At 38.6% G+C, this 15256-nt stretch overlaps 1 protein-coding gene across 1 annotated transcript in view; it reads left to right on the top strand.

Annotated features, from left to right (window-relative positions):
- The window catches only part of CCDC138 (coiled-coil domain containing 138), a 39200-nt gene continuing 23944 nt past the window's right edge, over positions 1-15256 (top strand). The window contains exons 1-9 of the mRNA XM_074930492.1: positions 1-104; positions 2174-2234; positions 2839-2977; positions 3730-3845; positions 6298-6482; positions 7503-7661; positions 12433-12552; positions 13957-14034; positions 14114-14224. Coding sequence (XP_074786593.1) covers positions 36-104; positions 2174-2234; positions 2839-2977; positions 3730-3845; positions 6298-6482; positions 7503-7661; positions 12433-12552; positions 13957-14034; positions 14114-14224 — 1038 coding nt within the window. The 5' untranslated portion in view covers positions 1-35. The remainder of the gene's footprint in view (positions 105-2173; positions 2235-2838; positions 2978-3729; positions 3846-6297; positions 6483-7502; positions 7662-12432; positions 12553-13956; positions 14035-14113; positions 14225-15256) is intronic.

Consider the following 15256-nt stretch of genomic DNA (forward strand, 5'->3'; position numbering starts at 1 on the left):
GATGGTGGCGGTTCCTTCGAGCGCGGCCGCGCGCCATGGCGGGCCCCGGTCCCGGCCGCTCCGCCGAGCGTCTGCAGCGGCGCTACCTCCGGGGGCCGGCGGGGGTGAGACGGGAGGGCCGGGGGGTGTGCGCGGCACGGGAGGGAGGTGGGAGACGGGAGAGCCGTTCCTCCGCGCCTATAGCCCTGAGGTGCTTGGAGAAGGGGGGTCCGCGTCCCCTCCCTCGGGGTTATTGTAAGCGCCGTGGTGCTTACACACGCGTACAGTCACAGGGTCAAAAATGGGATTGAAACAGATTTTAGGAGTTTACGTGTAAACTCTGTACTTTCTAGTCCCACCGCTGTCACTCTGCGATTGCCTTATAGTGGAAGTGCCGAACAGTCAGCCCTGTCTGAACGTGAAATTTCCCTGGAAATTGCAATTCCGAGTTTTATGCATTCCCCAAACACAGTCTGAGCAGCTTGGCACGTAGTTTTTGCCTAAAACCTTCTGGTGCCTGCCTGTTGGGCAAGATAATATGTGAATACTCGTAGAAGTAGTATACTAGGCATGTATGAATTATATATAATAGGATAACTCGTTTCTGGCATACCTTCTGTTATTACCACAGCTGTTGTTAGCCTACTTTAGAATGTGTTAGGAGTGTTTGTGAATTTTTTTAAAGCCTAGGGATTAGCTCTGTTTTCAGAGAGCAGGAAATTGTTCCACATCTTGTCAACCACAGGAGACTCAAACTATAACAAGAGACTGTCACAGTGGCCAGACAGTAAGTTATGATGAGGTAAAGCGATGTTGTTTTACACCAGAGAATACCAGGTTCTTTGTACCGATAGGAATGGGCTGGATTGTGATTCCTCTTGTTTCTATTGTGCTCGCATAAGCATTTATGGGTCTGCACAGTGGATTAGGCAGTTGATCTGCCTAAAATCTAGCAGCAAAGACCTCCCGCATGCTGGTGTTTCAAAAGTCTGACACTTTGTAGAAGGAATACTCATTGGCAAATATAGGCACTTTTATTTGGTCTGAAGTCTGTCTTTCACTGAGACAAATTCTTGCAGTTGCTTTCTTGCATCTGCATTCCATGGGTCAAATGCTTCCAGAGTGACCAGGGGACGGATAACAGACCTTAAGCATTCAAATTCATGCTGCAAGGGAAGTAGTATGTTGTAAAAATACCCGTGAGCAGCCAAAGATTGAGAGAGATTGAAAGCTGGATTTGAACTGGACACACAGTTGGATTGGGAGATCAAGTTGTTCTTGGGAATGACAAATGAATACAGAGACCAGCCTTTTTTTCTGAGGAAGTGTAACTTGCCATTTTAGGGTCAGGAACTGTCCCAAATATGAAGTGAAGATTTGACTTCTTTAGCAGCTAAAACTGGGGTGTGTCTGCCCTTAGCTTCTCCAGAATGATTTGCAGCTCGGGTATCATTTTGTGGTGGTCCAGATGCTCCGTTTTTCTTGGGGAGTGTTCTTTGAATTAGAGAACTGTTCTTTAAAGAAAAATAATTTTTGAAAGTTATCTTAAAAAAAACCATCACTGAGATTTTAAAGGAAGGAAATCCTAGATTAGTTTGTGCATTTTGTTATTTCGTTAAAAAGCAATATTTAAATACAAGAAAATACATCAGTTGATCCTTCCATTTAGAGCATAGCAGAGAGATGGATTGAAACACAACTGAGATCGTGAGAACTGCTTTGAGTCTGATCTTTTCTAAAGTACATTTAATTGATTTTGCTTGTAGCCTAACACTTCTGTCATTCGTCTTTATAGTATGTAGTTACAAGTTTGTAGGAAAAAGTAGAGCAGGAAACTTTGATATAAAAAGCCTAGATATAAAGATAGATGGCACTGTTTCCGCAATTACCTAATCCTGCTTTTATGCCCTTATTTTATGTTATTGTCTTCATAGTGTGTTATAGTTTTTCAAATATTTTAACATCTAACACTATGAATATTTCATTATTAGACTGGGAAATGTTTGCCTCTTTATATTGCTATGAGGGCCATTTACATTTATATATTCAAAAAACCCCGCTTCCCTTTTCAAAGTCAGTAGTTTGTAGTAAGAGTTCTGTCACAAGGTGTTGTAGCTGTTAAACAAGTAAGTTATAATATACAGTTTCCATGAAAATTCTGGCTATATTACAGTGGTTTTGTGCTTTCTTGTAGGAATACCTTTCAGGTGCATTACATACTGAATATAAGAGTGGCAGCTCCCTAATATACAAAGGTAATGCCAAACAATGGTGCTTTGATGTGTTTTTCAGGGAAAATAAATACTAAAACTGTATCATTGCTAAATTTATTTTAAATAGGTTTATATTTTCTCATTTTAAATAGGTAGACATTCTTGATCAGGGTTTTGTGATATCTGGGAACCTGCCTGGGAATGTTAGCATTCAAATAAAGCGCACAAAGGATGCTTTAGAACAATGGTTCCCAACTTGATTAATTGCTGCTTGAAGTAGTTGGTAGCAGTCCACCTCATAATGCATACATTTGGCTTTAATTTCAAGATATGTATATGTTTAATATTTAGAATGTCTTTGGGCTTCTTGAGAAACACATGTTACTGGTGACACAGACAGCGGGGTAAACCAATGTATTTATCAGACTTTGGTTATAGAAAAATTAGTGTATGAAAGCAAGCTGTAAAACTTTAGAAAGGTAAATCTGATTTGAAAACTAAATCATTCTCCCTATAGTTTAAGCTGTTATAATTCTTCATTTGTCAGGCTGCGTCAGTGGGGGTTTTTTTGTACATGATTATGTGGCAAGCATTTCTAATAAGCTGTTGTCGATTTCTTAATTTATTATTATTTTATATATTCCAGGTGACATGGACAGCTCACCAGAAAATACAACTATTTCTTCATCCAAATGTTCTTTAGAGTCAGAACTTACTGAAAGGGGAATAGAGAACAGCATCAGATCTTCTAGTGAATTCCTACAAAGTTTTAAAGACTGGCATTGGTAAGAGGTATCTTTTATTCAGATAGACTTTATCATTTATTATCTCTCACAATCCAGATAAATCCTGAGTAAACAATATGTTCAGATTGCACAGATCTAGAAGTTGTTTTAAGATTCTTCTTTCCTTGTTAAGAACTGTTTGTGTTCAATGTATGAAATAATATGAATGATGATTTTGATGAGGGGTATTGTCTCGCTCACTTTCTAATCTGATTTTGTGTATGTTGGAATTGCTAATGGGGCGCAGGGATGACATAAACTGAACTAGGTGATATAAACTGAACTAGGATGAAGGCAAATAGGTCAGACTGATGAACAGCTTTAAGTTTCTGTAGAGATAATTTGGTTCCAAAAGCCAAGAAATCTCTTTTCAGGGGTACTTTACACCAAATACAAAAAAAAAAATTAAAAATGGGATTTGTATTTTTAGCTTTCCTGGAATTTGGTGGTTGGAGGTGAGAAAAGAGTGTTGGCTTTACCTGCTGCATATATGTGCTTACAGCATGAAAATTCTGGTTATTGCTACTACTTTTAAGTCAACAAGATTACTAATTGTTGCGGTTAGAATCTTGTGAGTAATAACGCCTTCCATCCAAATGAATTAACTATGAGATTTGTTATCAGTCAAATATCAAAAACTTAGATTGAGCAATGTTTACATTTTTATACAGACTTCTCTCAGTGCTCTATATTTAGCATGTTAAAAAGAGAATGAGTAATTTCAAATGATGGCTTTTTTTGTCTTTTTTCAGTTTTGATGATGAGCAAGATTCTTTTTATGATTCAAGTGGTCTAGAAATAGAAGAAAAGACCATTACTTGCTCTGAAACGGATGCAGTTCAAAATACAGCTATATACATGGAAACAGGTAATAAATGTTGAATTTTAAATATTTTTACGAAACTGTGTGAAGTATAATACGTAAACTTGCTAGTAATTATATTTCTATTCAGTTCAGAAATACAATAATCAGCTAAAATCTATTTTAATTTGAGGTTTAGCCTTTCATATAAGTATGAGAAACTCTTAGAATTAGTTTAGGAAGTCCAGACATACTTGATGCAATACTAACGATATATTAAATATATACTATATATTTATACTACATATACTAAATATATTTTAAAAAGAAAAATCAACCTTTTATGAAACTGGTTGCCAGGTGACTTCATAATATAAATTAAGAAAGAGGGTGGGTTTGGGGTTTTTTGCTTCGTTTTATTTTACGTAGCTGCATTAATACAATTCTGTTAAGTCATATGTCTTTTGCCAGTTTAAGGATGAAAAACCGGCAATGGGTAGAGAGAGAGTGTTATCTGTTGTTCAGTTAACTCAGGAAATGCTAACTAGAAGATTGTAGCAGCAACCAGCTGGCATTCATTCACTGCAAATATTTGAAAATGCCACAATTGGAGGAGTTTGTGAATCAGTGTAGCTCTGCCCCTTGTGGAGTTTTAGGTTTAGAACAACATTGATGTATTCTTTTTGAAAGTGTATCTGGAAGTGTGGAGACAGCCAGCCAACCAACCCCAGAGTGGCTAAAAGGTATCTCAGAAGCCAAGCAGATCAATGGAACTGTAATAGATGCTCTCCAAGAGTTGTATTAAATGAGTGGGGAGAGTGTAAGAATTGCTTTCTGAAAGCACATTCTTCTGGAAAAAAAAAAAAGAATTCATTGCAGCAGGAGAAATGCATGGTTTACAGTATTTGGGATCAAAGGCAAAATAAATACAAAACTCTGGTAAATATCAAACACATTTGTTTTGGATATGACTATGTTTTTTCTGGTTTCTTTTCCCTTTTTTTCCCTGATTCTGTTATAATTTGTGTGGCATTGTACTAGTTACTGTACTCTCCTTCCTCACCCCTGAAGCAGACACACTGGCAGAACAACAGGTTTGGTTTATTGTCCTGCTCCAGCTGTGATGAGCGATCAACCACCAGGCTGCCTAACATATACCACCAGTTAGCTCTGATTACACAATTTGCTTATCTAGTAACCTTTTTCCTGTTTCTTGATGCTCCTTCTCATTGACCTTGTCTCTTCCCTAGTTGCCTGCCAGATAAACAACCTATCCTTACTTTTTCCTCGTTGGCCTGAGTTTTGCTACATCTTTATCTGTTGTGATTTAACCCCCACGGGCAGCTCAGCCCTGCACAGCTGCTTGCTCACTCTCTGCCTGCAGTATGAAAGGAGCAAATCAGAAAGTGAGAAAACTCACAGGTTGAGGTTTCAAAAGTTTGCATGTGCAAGCAAAGCAAAATAAGGAATTCATCCACTACTTCCCATGGGCAGGCAGGTGTTCAGCCATCTCTGGGAAAGTTGGGCTGCATCCCATGTAACAGTTACTTGTAAAGACGAAGGACTCATCTCTGAAAGTCCTCCCCTTCCTCCTTATTCCTCCAGCTTTTATTGCTGAGCACAATGTTATATGGTGTGGGATATCCCTCTGGTCAGTTGGGGTCAGTTGTCCTGGCTGTGTCCCCTCCCAGCTTCTTGTGCACCTCCAGCCTGTTTGCTGGTGGGGTGGTGTGAGAAACAGAAAAGGCCTTGACACTGTGCAAGCACTACTCAGCAAGAGCTGAAACATCCCTGTGTTATCAACACTGTTTCCATCACAGGTCCAAAACATAGCAGCATATGAGCTACTGTGAAGAAAATTATCACAGCCAAAACCAAATTTGTATTTCTGATCCAATCACTTAGGTAACCTTCGCCTGATGCACCTAGGTGCAGTTGACCTTGCAAGACGTCTTTCCCCAAAAGGTCCCAATACTTCCCTTCAATTATCTGTGGATTTTGGCCATTTGACTATTTGTGAAATTCAGCCATTCCTCACTGTGCTATCTGCAGCTTTCATCAGCTTCTTACACTGTAATCTGTCATGTCTTGCAGTTTCTCATGTTGTGTCCAGTAGTTTTTCTGAAGTCTTGTTCTGTTAACTTAGATATCAGGCCAAGGTCTAGTCAGCAGTGAATCACTTGCCTGAAGCCAAAAATAATAGAAGATTTTGACTACATTATGATTCAGCCTGTGCATAGATTTCATAGAGTTTTTTATGGGATTTCTGTATTGAAGTGGAGGGCACAGTTTTACTTAGAATAACTCCACTGATCACTGATCAATTCAGACAAGACATGAACACAGCTTTGAGCAATTCTCCATAATTCTTTAAGAGATTACTTTCTCATTTTGATACCTCTTGCTCTATACTTATCACTCTAAATGTCTAAAATAAGTTTTTGCTGTTTTGAAACAAAAATCATGTCATTATTTAGGACTAATTTTTTAATGTACGATGTGTTTTTCCCTCCCATAGGCAGTGCCTTAGCGTCCCATTTTGCTGCAAATACACAAGAAAATAGTTACCAAAATATTACCAATGGTTTGGTAAGGGAAATTCTGTGTGGAACTGATGCTCGAGCATGCAATAGGCAAGGCTTAATACCGCCTCACATCAGTCAAATTTATGATGAGTTACTTGTCATACATCAGAAGCTTCAGGTAGGAACTGGAATTGCCTTAAAAATTTGGGGGAGTAATGTTATGAAAATTCTCACTTTTGACAGAGAATCCAAAAATTACTTATATACTAAATCACTGTTGCTTACATACTAAAACTTACTTATATATTGAAACTGTTACTTTTACTATTACTTCTACTAATCACAGTTACTTAGATCATCATCCACCTCTTCCCCTTAATTTATTGACAAAGTGGTGCTTTGACTTGCATACTGGGTAGGTCTGATAAAATTTAGCTTGAGGGAGTTAGAACACAGTGCTTCTACATCCAAGAGTGTCTTGTGGCACGCTGTGGACATGGAGGGAAACACCTGCAACCATTGCTTCCCCTGAGAGCATCTGAAACTATTCTCCTGACTAGGCATTCAAGGGTGCTTGCCCTCATGGCCTCCTGCAAAACTCCTCCATTCTGCCTTATCTTTACTTTTATGCTTCTGGGGAATCCCAACAGATCATCCCCTAGCAGGCCTAGAACGTCCTGTATGGTTTTATTCTGTAATAGCTCTCATGCTTCTACTAGGTTCCTTGCCAGGACTGTCTTTTGTACCATATGAGATAAAAATAATTTTGTATCTCTTTTTCCTCACCACTTTTTCAGGGATGCTTCCCACTAATTGAAGAAACAATATAATAATCTAGTGTTTAGTGTAGACAGTCACATTAGACTCTGTTTTGTCTTACAGTTAATACCATTATCCAGAACTTTTGGAAACAGAAGCCCAAGTTTAATTGTCTAGGTTTGTACTTGAACAGTCATGTAGAGTTAAATTTTGTATTTTGGGAGGCCAAGCCATCCCAACACACATTGATGTCCTTTGGGTTAACATGTGGGGAAACTGAACATAGATGGCCATCAGGATACTTTTAATTAGTAAGCTATTGTGTAACACTATAATTTTACAAAAAGCTAAGCATATCTCTGGGAGAGAATAATCAAATTCAGTTATAAATTGTGACAATTTCACAGGTTTTAAAGACTACATTTTTTTCTTCATATAGAGAGAAAGTTCAGCACAGCAGGAATATGCTCTGCAGCTCCAGAAACGAGAGCATTTTCTAACAGAGCGAGAAGCATTGGTTTTTAGACATGAAGCAGCTTTGGCTAAAATAAGAGATGTTGAGGAAGAAGTTCACACAAAAATTGGAATTATAAAAGAGGTGCAGTAATGTATTTAATGATTTTTATTACTCTACATGCCATTTAACTTGTTCGTAGTTACCTTAAGCCATCACATGTTTGTCAATATAATGCTTATTTCTTTAAAGTGCTTGAAATCCTCAGATGAAAGGTTTACATAAAAAAAAACAATATTGGTAGGGTTTTTGCATGGCTTCTATTTCAGAGTGGTGAATTTAGTTGCTAATGGGTAGGTACATTTTACTGTTAAAATTTAGAAAAGAAGTAACTTGTTTTTAAAATAGCAAAACCCATATGACCAGTATTAGCAAAGAAATTGTGGTCTATCTGTAATTGTATGTAACTTAAATGAGTATCTTTGCATTAGCTGTAGTTGAAGTAGATTTGCTTGAGAAGGCTTTAAGACACAATGAGATCTTATGACATAACAGCTATTGCAGAGAGCATTAGCAAAAAAACACTCAAAAAGTTCAAAGGAAGAAAATATCAACCTAACTGTGGGTGTAGGAGGAAATGAAATGGTATGATTTTGCTATAAGAAGAGGTAGTAATTCATAACAATGTTCTTGTGAGTGTTTGCTCTTGAATTTAAGTCTTGTGAAAAGTTGTGGTTATTATTCAGTAGATCACCAAGTGAAGTCCTTAAATATATGTACTTTGTGTCAAAACCAAGAGCGGAGAAGTTAAATTTCTTTGAAGTGTGCAGATAAATCTTTCCCACAAGTCGTTAAGGGAGGACAGACTAGATGTTAAAAAGGGGAAGAGGGTGTCAGAGGAGCAGAACTTCAACTTTTGAACAGGGAAGGAATAGGTTAAGGTGTTAATTTATATGTTTCAAATCTTCTGAGCTTGTAAGAATGTCACACCGGTTAGACAACTGGTTGATGAAAATTTGTGGACATCAAATGGAGTGTTAGAAGACTAAAAAAAATGTGGTGCTTTATTTTCAAGAGGGAAATAGTTGTACAGCCATCAACTTAATGTCAGTTCTCTCAGTAAATAAATAGATCCTGAAACAATCTATGATCAAACCATGGGAAGTACAAAGCAGAAAACAATGCAGTAAATACTAGTATATGTTAATCATAAATTCTCAAATCAGTCTCATTTCTACTACAGCAAGGTAACAGGCATTGCTGGTAGAGGGGTAGTAGTTTTATATATATGTCTGAATTAGAAATTTTTTATACAGTTTTGCAAGGCATTTTCATGATCATATTAGGAAAGTATAACGAATATATGTGGTTGGTGTAAAGCTGTAGTGAGACTGTAGTTCACAGTAAAGTCAAAGGAATGTACATAGTGCATTCTGGCATAACTTTTCAGTCCAGTATTCAATATTTTCAATAAGAAGTTTGATGGTGAGAAAGAGCACGTTATTAAATTTGAAGAAAATAGCAAGGGAGGGAGAATTTCACAAATGCTGAAAAGGAATATTAGGATTAAAATTGATCTTGACAAATTGAAGATACAGTAGGTCTGAAAAAAAACAGTATCCTATTCAGAAGGTGTGAGTATACAGTATTGCATTTGAATAAAAATACCAGCTACAGAAATAGAGGATGATGAGTGGATGCATGGTTTATACAGGATGAATTGAGGGTAAATGTGCCGATCTTCAGCTACATAAAAGGCTGCAACAAAGAGGAAGAAACTAATATTTTTTCATGTCTGTTATAGAGAAGTAGTAGTAGTAAGGGAAAATTAGGTTAAATATTAGGAAAAACTAAATCTAAAAAAAATAGTTAAGCATGCAAACAGGTAGATTGGTAAGGCCACAGTGTTTCCAGTATTGGAGGAGTTAAGAACAGACTAGGCAAACATCTGGCAGGAGTGAAATGGTATAGTGGGTTATGATATGGATGACACCGCCTGATTTGAATATGGAAGTGAATTGCTCAGACAACCTGGCATCACCCGCAACCCTGTGGCTTAACAACTGAATTGGTTCTACTTACCTTTTAGTTTAATTTTTCTCTACTGATTTTTCCTAGAGGAGCTGTTGAACTTCAAATAAAGGTCTTAACTATGTATGTAGAAAATGAAAGTGAAACATTCCATATGATGTGACAGGGTGCACTCAATTGTATGTTGGCAGCATCAGCATGTTTACTGATATGAAAAGGGGATCTGTCATTTCATACAAACGAGAGAAAACACCCTCAAGTTGCACCGGGGGTGGTTTAGATTGGGTATTAGGAAAAATTTCTTCACTGAAAGGGGTGTCAGGCTTTGGAACAGGCTGCCTAGAGAAGTGGTTGAGTCACCATCCCTGGAGGTAATTAAAAGATGTGCAGCTGTGGCACTTAAGGGCATGGTTTAGTAGTAGACTTCTCAGTGTTAGGTTAACAGTTGGACTTGATGTTCTTAAAGGTCCTTTCCAACCTGTAATGTCTGGTTAATATTCAAGGATCACCTCCTCCAAGCTCAGCAGTGATATATTCCAACAAGGAGGAAGTCAGGCAAAAACATGAGCGTGGATGAACAAGGAGCTGCTGGATAAGCTCAAACACAAAAAGGAAGCCTACAGAGGATGGAAGCAAGGAGAGATAGCCTGGGAGAAATACAGAGAAACTGTCTGAGCAGCCAGGGATCAGGTTAGGAAGGCCAGAGCCCTGATGGAATGAAATTGGGCCAGGGACATCAAGGGCAGCAAGAAAAGCTTCTATAGGTATGTTGGTGATAAAAGGAAGACTGGGAAAATGTAGACTTTCTCCATGAGGAGATGGTAGACCTAGTTACCCGGGACATGGAGAAGGCTGAGGTACCTAATGACTTTTTTGCCTCAGTCTTCATCAGCAAGGGCTCCAGCCACACCTCCGAAGTCACAGAAGACAAAGGCAGGGACTGGGAGAAGAAAGAACCTTCCACTGTAGGAGAAGATCAGGTTTGAGACCATTTAAGGAACCTGAAGGTGCACAAGTCCATGGGACCTGATGAGATGCATCCACGAGTCCTGAGGGAACTGGCAGATGAAGTGGCTAAGCCACTATCCATCATATTTGAGAAGTCGTGGCAGTCCAGTACAGTTCCCCCTGACTGGAAAAGGGGAAACAGAACCCCCATTTTTAAAAAGGGGAACAAAGGAAGACCTGAGAAACTACAGGCTAGTCAGTCTCATCTTTGTGCCTGGCAAGATCATGGAGCAAATCCTCCTGGAAACTATGCTTGGGCTCATGGAAAATAAGGAGGTGATTGGTGACAGCTGACATGGCTTCACTAAGGGCAAATAGTGCCTGACAAATCTGGTGGCCTTCTACAATGGGGTCACAGTGTTGGTGGATAAGGAAAGAGAAACTGATGTCATCTACCTGGACTTGTGTAAAGCGTTTAACACTGTCCCAAACAGCATCCTTGTCTCTAAATTGGAGAGACATGGATTTGATGGATGCAACACTCGGAGGCTAAGGAGTTGGCTGGATGGTCGCACTCAAAGAGTTGAGGTCAACGGCTTGATATCCAAGTGGAGACTAGTGATGAGTTGCATTCCTCAGGGGTTGATGTTGGGACCAGTGCTGTTTAACACCTTTGTTGGAGACAACACCTTTAACACCTTCGCTGACAACACCAAGCTATGTGGTGCAGTTGACACGCTGCGGGGAAAGGATGCCATTTGGAGGGACCTTGAGAGGTGGGACTGTGTAAACCTCATGAAGTTCGACGAGGCCAAGTGCAGGGTCCTAAACATGGTCAGGGCGATCCCATGCACAAATATAGGCTGGCCAAAGAGTAGATTGAGAGCAGCCCTGAGGAGGAGCACTTGGAGGTATTAATGGATGGAAAAACTGAATATGAGCCAGCAATGTGCACTTGCAGCTCAGAAAGCCAACCGTATCCTGGGCTACATCAAGAGAAATGTGGCCAGCAGATCGAGGGAGGTGATTCTCCCCCTCTACTCCACTCTCGTGAGACCCCACCTGAAGTACTGTGTCCAGCTATGGGACCCCCAAAATAAAAAGAACATGGACCTGTTCAGGTGGGTGCAGAGGAGGGTCATGAAGATGATCAGGGGGCTGGAGCACCTCCCTTCTGAGGACAGGCTGAGAGAGTTGGGGTTGTTCAGCCTGGAGAAGAGAAGGCTCCAGGGAGACCTCATAGCGGCCTTCCAGTTCTTAAAGGGGGCCTACAGGAAAGATGTGGAGTGACTCTCTATCAGGGATTGTATTGACAGGAAAAGGGGTAACAGTTTTAAACTGAAAGAGGGTAGATTTCAATTGGACATAAGGAAGAATTTTTTATAAAGAGAGTGGTTGCCCAGAGAAGCTGTGGCTGCCCCCTCCCTGGAATTGTTCAAGGCCAGGTTGGACGGGGCTTTGAGCAGCCTGGTCTAGTGGAAGGTGTCCCTGCCCATGGCAGGGGGGTTGGAACTAGATGGTCTTTAAGGTCCCTTCCAACCCAAACCGTTCTGTGATTCTGTGAAAACAGAATCACAATTTTTTGTAATTATATGGAAGAATAAGCTGTAAATAAAAGCTTTAGTTCACAACATTTCCCACATCTTGTTTGAGAACTGCGCATATTGATAAAGTCTGTTTTGGGTAGAATCTGGAAAGAATAAGAGCAATAGGCTGTGCACGTTGCTCTCAGTTTCTTTGTACATTCTTCTTAATATGCAGCATGGATGTTGTTTTTCTCACTACTTGTTGAATGTGCAAATTTGGCCATGCAGAATTACAAACTTGTTCTTTGTAAGTTCATCCTATTGTTTTAATACTAAAATGGAACTTAGCTTAGAATTGTTTCTAAAATAGTGTCTTCTAAATCATGTTTTTAAATTTTATATTTCTATAGCAACACAAGGCAGAAGTTAAACAGCTGACAGAAGCCTTGAGAGAAATAACTAAAGAAAATAGGAGGCTGAAGTCGTCATTTGGCACCTTGAAGGAAATGAATGACTCTTTAAGAAAACAGGTAACATTAGTTATTTCCTGTTATCAATAATTTTACAAGTTACAGTCAACAATTTAAAATGTTTGAATAGTTTAAGTTTGCAAATTGCTGATTTTTTGTTTCTATAAGACAAAAATTGCATGAATGACTGAAAGTACTTTGCACATCTTTTTCTAGTGCTTGAAATTTAGCCTCTCTGATCTTTTACAGTATAAAAAAAAGTTAGACTTACTCCTCTGACCTGCTAGCAAGAGCTAATTGTTAGGAAGGACAAATCCATGTCCTCCCTGAAACAAACTGAGAACAGATGGAAAGTATTTTACAACATAATAGAATCCACCCTGTGCTGAATTGCTGTAGGATGATATTTCTAAGTTCATGTTTGCTCAGTATTTTCAGTTATTTTTACAAATGTTAATAAGGCAGTATTTTCTCAGTTCTTAAACTGAAACAGTGGTTCATCATAACAGAGAGTAAGAATTTTCATCTCACTTGATTGTTAAGACTGACCTAAAATGCTGACCCACAAATTGCTATCTAAACAATTTGACCTCTGTTTAGTCATTGAATTAATTATAGTTCTGATAGTCTGAGTACAATAAAAATCTACAGCAGAGCCTTATTCTTTCTTTTAGAGAAGGTCAGACCTAACTCCTGGAATGTTGATGGTTCTGGTGCAACCCATCTGTCTCTGTTTCCTCTCACTATAAAATCTTTGCATTTCTGTGCAAACTGGAAGCTTTGTGATAATCATGCTGTTCGTTACTGTATGCATAGAGCATGTTTCTCGTATTTTAATGGAGGTTAAAATTTTCCTCATCTTTTCTCACAGAGCAAACTGGTTTTAGCATGGTCAGTAACTGTTTCATTCTGCAGAGAAGAAAACGTTCACCCTCTCTATTAACAAGGCTATTGGCCCATTCTTGAAATGTGTGCTCCATTTTTATTTCACTTCTTCATGAAAAGTAATTAAATGTGTAGTGTCTGTGTATCTACAGTGGCATTGTAGGGCTTATTCTTCCCCTGCAAACCGAAAGGTTGGGCTGTAGGTCAACAAAGAACTACTACTGTCTTTATTCTGGAACAGGTTGCCCAGAGAGGTGGTGGAGTCTGACCTTGAAGATACATAAAAGCTGTCTGGACATAGTCCTGGGCAGCTGGTTCTTGGTGGCCCTGCTTGAGCTGGGAGGTTGGACCAGGTGACCTCCAGAGGTGCCTGCCAACTTCAACCAGTCTGTGATTCTGTCATTTGTTGAGGAGGTGGATGATGATTTTTTTTCTATCACTTTATGTGCTCAGAAGAAAAAACTTGAACTTTAATAGTTTTGCTGCTCAGCAACAAGATCAGATTATTTCAGTGTGATAATTAAGTCAAGAATTGAGTTTTGAATTTACAGATACTTTAATATTTTCTGATTCTCGCAGTTAAGTGATGTAACTGAGTTGAACAAGAAGCTGGAAGGTCAAGCAAGAAAAGTACAAGCTCGTTTAGACAATCTACAAGTAAGGTTTGTTCTTATATGTACCTGCTTCCTTTATAGGTAACAAGTGAAATATAATTTATTGTTACATTTTGTTGTAGAGGAAGCATGAATTTTTAATGGTACAGAAATCTAAGGATATATGTCAAGTGGTGCAACAAAGTAAACCTGCCAAGCAGGAAAAGCTGATGGTAACATCAAAAATTGCTAAGGTAAGAACTGGGCAAAACGAAAGGTTCCTTCAAAAAACGTTAGGTGATGGAACATTCCTTCTCTGTGTATCTGCTAGAAATTAGAAAATATAACTTCCAATTTTATGAGTGAATTAGTTACAGTGAGAAAAGATACAGATTATATTGAGGGAAAACAGGCAGTTAACAAAGAATTAAGCTTGATGCTAAAAATAAGTCTTGGATTTCATATTTTTATTTATGTGGTCATATTTTTATTTATGTCCTCTTCCTGTCACATCATCTGTCAATTAAAATTATAACCATCTTATACTGTAACTGGTTTCTTTTGCTCTGTCAGAGCAAATATTAAACTTATTCTGGTTACTGCTACAGTACAGCACTGTTCTTAGGAATAACACCAGCTACAAAGTAGTCAGTCAGAAGTATCAGATAACTTTAATTTTCTAAGACAGAAGTGATTGTACTACTGTTATTTTTTTTTAGAAATAGTCTTTAATAAGGGAAGGAGAATAAATGCTGTGTTCATACACACTTCCAAAACGATCACCTTGTTTTCCTTAAAATATCTTCTTACATCACTTGATGAAATACTTTCTGTCTCCATGTTGTCCTCTGGTAGTACTCTGCCAACATCTCCCAACTGGTAATGATTTTCTCCAGCTAGAGGCTAAACTGTGAAATGGGAAAGAGATATTTGCACCATCCTACTTAATTAATCTACATCAGATGCCTTAAAACTATGCTGTCTATATATAGCCATCATATTTCTCTGTTTACATAGGTTTTAGTGTACTTTGGTTGCAAGTGAAATGTAAACAGTATCAGTAGTTATAGTTCTGAGTGAAGAAGAAAATACTTATCTGAAGGTAGATACAGGAAAACTTTTAAAGTCTTTAGAGAACTGTTCTTGCAGCCTGTCTTCAGGTACCTCTGGATATCTTTCATAGAGTATTTCACTGCAGTGTGGTACAGGGACACAATGACAGATTCATGAAGTCTTTGTTCTTTTTCTAACAGTGCTAGTTACCCAGTTAAATTTTAGCAACAGTG

This window comes from Athene noctua, chromosome 1 (genome assembly GCF_965140245.1).
Source record: "Athene noctua chromosome 1, bAthNoc1.hap1.1, whole genome shotgun sequence".
NCBI lineage: Eukaryota > Metazoa > Chordata > Aves > Strigiformes > Strigidae > Athene > Athene noctua.